The following is an 8239-nucleotide window of genomic DNA, read 5'->3' on the forward strand; positions in this document are numbered from 1 at the left end:
ATTCATGTTGCTTCATTGGTTTCTCTTGGAGGAGACCAGTCCCATACCGGTTTGTTTTAATCGCCATACCGGTTTGTTTTTCAACTAACTCTTTAAACCTTTTGAACCGATCGAATGCTTCACTCTTCTCCTTTAACAATAACGTCCACATGTACCTAGCTTGCTCACAAAGATTATTGTTCCTCTCCCGTCAATGTTTACATACAAGCCATCACCAAACTTTACTTTACCTTTAATATTTTCATCGATACTTGAAAATAATTCTTTGTTCACCTTCATATGATTGCTTGCGCCGTTGTCAAGATACCATACACTTGCATTGTTGGTATCATAGTTATTCGGGAACACCTTATCTTCGTTCAAGAACACCACTTCTTGAACGTAAAGTGTTTCCTCTTCTTGCGTCTCATGTAAATTTGACTCTTGATGTTGTACTATCTTATCAGGACACATTGATGCATAGTGACCCGGTTTGTCACATCTCCAACAAATTATTTTTCAAAGATCCTTCTTCTTTTGGTCGTTCTATGAGTTCTCTCCTCCTTGGTTTTGACCATTAGATCTTCGTCTTTCTCTACTTCTACCGGAGCTTCCTTTTCCGGCATCGCCTCTACCTTTAGCTCCTCGGTTCCCACCATACCCTCCACGGTTATTGGTGTTAGAAAACATTAGTTTTCCTTGGTCGTCACTTTGGGTTTGCTTCCCAACACGATCTTCATAAGCTTTGATCCTTCCAACAATATCTTCAAAGCTTGTTGTATTTAAATCAAGGACTTGCTCAAGTGTAGCTACGATGTGAATAAATTTTTCAGGAAGTGCGGACAAAAACTTCTTCAAAAGTCTTGTTTCATCAAGTGTTTCTCCTAAAGAAGCTGATTGAGCAGCAAGACCTGATATCTTCCCTATAAACTCATCTACCAATTCAGCATCTCCCATCTTTAACAGATCGAGTTCTGCCTTTAGGGTCTGAAGTCTTGCTTCTTTCACACGGTCTGCTCCTTGGTGACGAGACTTCGCGGCATCCCACAAGTTCTTCGCTGAGTTTTGCACTCCGATCTGCAAAATCAACGTCTCAGGAATCGATTGAAACAATAGAGCGGTTGCCTCATCGTTCTTCTTAACATCATCGGAACCGGGTTCTATTGTTTCCCATACTTCGCTGACTCGAAGCAACACCTTCATCCTCAACGCCCAAATCGTGTAATTCGTTAACGTTAGCATTGGACAATGGATCGATGGTGTAATTGGATTGTTGTCTCCCATGCTTGGTGACAAAGCTACGTCAACCACCGTTTGTTAACGCAAGCTCTGATACCAATTCAAAGTTTGAAAGAACTTGAATATAAGAACACCTCTCTTATTATTAGACTTAGAAAACTTCTCAAAAAGTAAATCTCTTTCTCAAACTCTTTAAAACATCTCTTCATAGGCCTTTGTATTTATATAAAAACAAGACAACTCCTTATTCTATTTGTATTAGGATAACAACACACAAAGCCTTATCTAAATAAGCTACCCCTTATCTAAATCTTCTTTGTGATCTCCTTAACTTGTTCCTCAAGTCACTGTATTATTCAACAATAAGAATCTTGTGACACGATAAAAATGGTACCTTAAGAATAGGAGGCCAAAGGTTCGTGGTCTATGGCTAGAGGGGGAGTAATTGAATACAAACCAATAACCCACATCAGAAGTTGAGAAAAAGAAGTTTCTAATATATAAGTCAAGTCCCAATTAGTATGAGGCCTTTTGGGAAGGAGCCCAATAACAAATATGTGCGGGCTTGAGTTATAGGCCTAAAGCGGACAATATCATACTAATGAGAGTTGGCTTGGGGCTCAAAGAACCGAAAAATTGGTAGCAGAGCCTAGGTCAAGATTGTGGACCTGGGGGAGTGGATATGGACTCTATGTTCGGTGTGGAAAACCCTCAATGTGACACGATAAGAATGGTACCTCAAGAATAGGAGGCCAAAGGTTCGTGGTCTATAGTTTGAGGGGGAGTATTGGAATACAAACCAATATCCCACATCAGAAGATTAGAAAAAGAAGTTTCTAATATATAAGTCAAGTCCAACTCCAATTAGTATGAGGCCTTTTGAGAAGGAGCCCAATAAATCCGTGCGGGCTTGAGTTATAGGCCCAAAGCGGACAATATCATACTAAAGGAAAATTGGCTTGGTTTAGAGAACCCAACAGAGGCGGATGAACATATGGTTCATGAAGTTGTGTATTTGAATGAGAAGAATTGTTTGCCAAGTAAGTATGAGGCAACCGAAACAAGTGAGTATGTGTGGTATCTCGACAACGGAGCAAGCAATCACATGACTGGTGATGGAAGATATTTTGACAAAATAGATAATACGATCTCAGGAAAAGTACGTTCCGGAGATGACTCTCGTATTGATACTAAGGGAAAAGGACCGATCTCTTTTGTTGAGATGAATAGAGAGCTAAGGACATTGTCAAATGTATACTTCATCCCAGATTTGAGAAGTAACATTGTAAGCTTAGGACAACCAAAGAATTCGGTTGTGACATAAGGATGAGAGGCGAGTACTTGACAATGCATGATTGTGACAAAAAACTCCTAGTGAAGGCAGAAATGTCTCAAAATCGGCATTACAAAGTACTTATGGCGATAAAAGACAAAGCTTTTCTCAATCTAACAAGAATCAGCGAATCAAGTAGATAGCATGCTAGACTTGGACATGTAAACATTGAAACATAAAATCTATGTTTCAAAAGAAGCTTGTTCAAGATGTTCCGCATGTGGTCTTTGAGAAACAAATTTGTGGATCATGTTTGCTTGGGAAGCAAACAAGGCAAGTCTTTCCTCAAGCAACAACATATCGAGCTGATACGATTCTTGAATTGATTCATGGAGATCTTTGTGGCCCTATAACTCCAAGTACATCTGTTGGCAAAAAATATATCTTTGTTCTCATAGATGATCACTCTAGGTATATGTGGACAATCGTATTGAGGAAGAAGAGTGATGCGTTTGGTAAATTCAAGAAGTTCAAGCAGCTAATTGAACAAGAAATAGGGCTAGCATCAAGACGTTCAGAACAGATCAAGGAGGAGAATTTGTAAGCCTAGAGTTCCGCTCATTTTGCGATGAAGCCAGGATCAAAAGACACCTTACCCACATCGGAAGTTGAGAAAAAGAAGTTTCTAATATATAAGTCAAGTCCCAATTAGTATGAGGCATTTTGGGAAGGAGCCCAATAACAAATATGTGCGGGCTTGAGTTATGGCCTAAAGCGGACAATATCATACTAATGAGAGTTGGCTTGGGGCTCAAAGAACCGAACAATTGGTAGCAGAGCCTAGGTCAAGATTGTGGACCTGGGGGAGTGGATATGGACTCTATGTTCGGTGTGGAAAACCCTCAATGTGACACGATAAGAATGGTACCTCAAGAATAGGAGGCCAAAGGTTCGTGGTCTATAGTTTGAGGGGGAGTATTGGAATACAAACCAATATCCCACATCAGAAGATTAGAAAAAGAAGTTTCTAATATATAAGTCAAGTCCAACTCCAATTAGTATGAGGCCTTTTGAGAATGAGCCCAATAAATCCGTGCGGGCTTGAGTTATAGGCCCAAAGCGGACAATATCATACTAAAGGAAAATTGGCTTGGTTTAGAGAACCCAACAGAGGCGGATGAACTTATGGTTCATGAAGTTGTGTATTTGAATGAGAAGAATTGTTTGCCAAGTAAGTATGAGGCAACCGAAACAAGTGAGTATGTGTGGTATCTCGACAACGGAGCAAGCAATCACATGACTGGTGATGGAAGATATTTTGACAAAATAGATAATACGATCTCAGGAAAAGTACGTTCCGGAGATGACTCTCGTATTGATACTAAGGGAAAAGGACCGATCTCTTTTGTTGAGATGAATAGAGAGCTAAGGACATTGTCAAATGTATACTTCATCCCAGATTTGAGAAGTAACATTGTAAGCTTAGGACAACCAAAGAATTCGGTTGTGACATAAGGATGAGAGGCGAGTACTTGACAATGCATGATTGTGACAAAAAACTCCTAGTGAAGGCAGAAATGTCTCAAAATCGGCATTACAAAGTACTTATGGCGATAAAAGACAAAGCTTTTCTCAATCTAACAAGAATCAGCGAATCAAGTAGATAGCATGCTAGACTTGGACATGTAAACATTGAAACATAAAATCTATGTTTCAAAAGAAGCTTGTTCAAGATGTTCCGCATGTGGTCTTTGAGAAACAAATTTGTGGATTATGTTTGCTTGGGAAGCAAACAAGGCAAGTCTTTCCTCAAGCAACAACATATCGAGCTGATACGATTCTTGAATTGATTCATGGAGATCTTTGTGGCCCTATAACTCCAAGTACATCTGTTGGCAAAAAATATATCTTTGTTCTCATAGATGATCACTCTAGGTATATGTGGACAATCGTATTGAGGAAGAAGAGTGATGCGTTTGGTAAATTCAAGAAGTTCAAGCAGCTAATTGAACAAGAAATAGGGCTAGCATCAAGACGTTCAGAACAGATCAAGGAGGAGAATTTGTAAGCCTAGAGTTCAACTCATTTTGCGATGAAGCCAGGATCAAAAGACACCTTACCCCCCCCCCCCCCCTTACACGCCACAACAGAACGGCGTCGTTGAAAGACAAAATCGAACTATGATGGAGATGACTAGAAGCATGATGAAGCATATGCAATTACCAAATTACTTATGGGGAGAAGCAGTTCGACATTGTACTTATCTTCTCAATCGCATATCAACGAGAGCAGTCAAGGATCAAACACCATATGAAGCTCTTAAAAACAAGAATCCAAGGATCGATCACCTTCGGATTTTTGGGTCTATAAGTTATGAAAAGGTGGATAAGGCAAGTCTAAAAAATTAGATGATTGATCAAGGGTACTTATTCATCTTGGAATAGAACCAGGATCCAAGGCATATCGACTTCTTGATCCACAAGTGAAGAAAATTGTGGTAAGTAGAGATGTTGTGTTTGATGAAACAAAGGGGTGGAATTGGCGATATAGTGATCCGGAGAAGGAAAGTAATAGGAGTTTTAGTCTTGATGTTGGAGAATTTGGAAATCATGGGATAGAAGAAGAGAGAAGAACTTCAGAAACAGAGCATGAGAGAAGAAACGATCAAGAACAGAGTAGTTCATCCTCGTCGTGTGTACCTGAAACAGAACAAGAAGACAACCCCGAGGAAGAAGAAGATGAACACGGGGGAGATAATGAACATTATTCTGATATTGATCTGCCTATTGCCTTGAGAAAACTGGTAAGACAAGTTGGAAAACCTAAATATCTTGTAGATTATGTTTTATTGGCCATAGAAGAAGGAGAAATGCTGCTTCTAAGCTTGAATGATGAACCAAAGAACTTTCATGAAGCTAAAGAAATAAAAGAATGGAGACTCGCTTGAGTAGATGAGATTGATTCCATCAAGAAGAACAACACATGGGATCTTGTTGATTGTCCAAAGGATGTGAAACCAATTGGTTTAAAGTGGATATTGAAGCTCAAGAAGAACTCCGATGGAAGTATCAACAAACACAAAGCTTGACTTGTCGCCAAAGGGTATGTGCAGCAATATGGAGTAGATTTCGAAGAAGTTCTTGGCCTAGTCGCACGAATTGAGACTATACGTCTTCTTGTTAACTGGGCAGCAACAAATGGTTGGGAGATTCGTCATCTTGATGTTAAGACAGCGTTTCTTCACGGTGAATTGAAAGAGACTATTTATGTGATGCAACCAGAGGGTTTTGAAGTTGAGGGAGGAGAAGGTAACGTCAACAAGCTTAACAAAGTATCATACGGGTTAAGACAAGCTCCAAGAGCGTGGAACAACAAGTTAAACCAGATTCTCAAGCAACTCGAGTTCAAGAAGTGTTCAAAGGAACCTTCTTTCTATCATAAAGAGGAAAAAGGCTCTCTTCTCTTCATAGCCGTGTACGTTGATGACTTATTTGTGACCGGAACATGCCTTCTTGTCATAAACGAGTTTAAGAGGGAGATGTCTATGAAGTTTGATATGAATGATCTTGGTAAAATTACATACTATTTTGGCATCGAGGTTGATCAACACGACGAGGGAATAGTGTTAAATCAGAATTGGTATGCTCTTAAGATATTGGAAGAAGCTGGACTAACAAAGTGTAACTCAGTTCTCACACCAATGAAGTCGGGATTGCAATTGTCTAAATCTAAAGAAAGAGAAGAGATCAATGCTACAGCTTATAGAAAATAATTCGGGTATCCTCGTTACTTGCTTCACACGAGACCATATCTATCTTATTGCATTGGATTTTTGAGCCGCTACATGCACAGTTCAAGAGACATTCAATGAAACAATGCTTAAGATATTTACAAGGTACAACAACGCTTGGTTTGACGTTTAAGAGGTCAGTTTCGAAGGTACCAAAATTATTAGGATATAATGATAGTAGTCACAATGGGGATCCCGACGATGGAAGAAGTACGGCTGGAAATATCTTCTACCTAGGAGAAAGTCCGATCTCATGGTGCTCACATAAACAAGCTACGATTGCAATGTCTTCTTGTGAAGCTGAATTTATAGCAGGAACGGAAGCGGCTAGACTAGCTATTTGGCTTCAAGATCTTCTTAGTGAAGTCACCGGGTTACCTAGTGATAAGGTTGTTCTTTTGATAGATAACAAGTCAGCCATAGCACTTACTAAAAACCCGGTTTTTCATGGAAGAAGTAAGCATATTCATAGTAGATATAACTTCATAAGGGAGTGTGTGGAGAATGGCCAAATCAAAGTAGAGCATGTTCTAGGGAATAAGCAAAAGGCGGATATTCTCACCAAAGCTTTGGCAAGAGACAAGTTTAGAGAAATGAGAGAGTTCATAGGTGTTCAAGAAGTAGTGAAAAATGAGTTCAAGCTTAAGGGGGAGATTTTTGGCATAAGCTTGAAAAAGAAGATAACTTGTGTGGGAAGTTATCCTAATCTAACTGAGATATGGAATTAGGAATAGGAAGTTTAGGAGTTATCTAGACTGGTATTATTTCCTATTTAAATTAGGATAATGATGATGATCTTCTCTATATATATGAGTTACCAAGGTTGTGGTAAACCATAAGAGTTTAGAGAGATCTTGAGAACTTTAGTTTTTGAGTAAGTTTTCTAAAGCATAATCTGGCTTGAGTATACCCCTTAGCGACTAATCTGGCTTTATATCTCTCTAGAGTGCCATCTGTATTTATCTTCACCTTATACACGCATTTACATCATATGGCATGTTTATTTGGTGGTAAAGTGCATATTAACCATATCTTACTATTCTCCAAATCAATAAATTCATGATTCATAACTTCTATCTACACAACAGATTTCTTAGCTTGATGAATCCTAGTAGGTTAATGATGATATGCCTGAACACACACACACATATATATATATATATATATGATGATTGATATGACTTAGACAGTTTTCATAAGATAAATATGCAAGAAGAGGAAATGGAATATCAATTGTAGTCATACTATAGTAATTGTCTTGGAGATAGCCTGAAGTTTATAAACACTTTTTCTGCATTAGCACTGAGTTAATAGAGCCAGCATTGTCATGATTGGAGACATTATCATATACAATTGTAGGAGTTTTGTTGGTATCACTCACAACTGCAGAAATACCATTGTAGTTGCATTAGAATTATTGACATGCAAATCTGTAATCACCAAAATAATCCGGAAAAGAAAATCCATCATCCGATGCAAAAGGGAAGATATCTTCATGTAAATTTACATTTCTAGGGCTGAATTTGGAGAATCGACAAATCTTGGAAAGTGGGGTTACGGCTGAAGTTGTTAGCTTGCTAGGATCGGGATTCGTGAAAACGTGTTGTGTTGCCGAAGGGTTGATTTTACTAGTGGATCTTTGGCTGGTTGGTTGTTCGTGGAAAATAATGGATATTGTGGGTCGGATGCTTCCTGTAGTTGGCTAAATACTTAGATCCGCAACAAAGTTATGGATCTCGTACCGACCAATTTTAATGGTCAGCGGTGTCAATAGGTCAATAGCCTCATTTTCGATGTCGTCTTTTTACTATTTTTTTAGTCTCTATTGTCATGTAAAGTTTTAGGCCCAACCCAATTTTAGTGGGCATTTTTAAAAATAAAGGTTTCTTTAAAAAAAAAAATTACATTCCTAAGTTATGTGAAAAGTGTTCGTTGTCAAATCTAGTCCTAGGCGTTTG

General features: G+C 38.7%; 1 protein-coding gene across 1 annotated transcript; it reads right to left on the reverse strand.

Moving 5' to 3' along the window:
• Window positions 1–525: 525 nt before the first annotated feature.
• On the reverse strand, window positions 526–1263 carry LOC111831525. Its single transcript, XM_023786143.1, has one exon. It carries the CDS (start codon window positions 1261–1263, stop codon window positions 526–528), a length of 738 nt encoding a protein of 245 aa, XP_023641911.1.
• Window positions 1264–8239: the final 6976 nt, after the last annotated feature.

The sequence above is a fragment of the Capsella rubella genome, unplaced genomic scaffold, assembly GCF_000375325.1.
Source record: "Capsella rubella cultivar Monte Gargano unplaced genomic scaffold, Caprub1_0 scaffold_3, whole genome shotgun sequence".
Classification (NCBI taxonomy): Eukaryota; Viridiplantae; Streptophyta; class Magnoliopsida; order Brassicales; family Brassicaceae; genus Capsella; species Capsella rubella.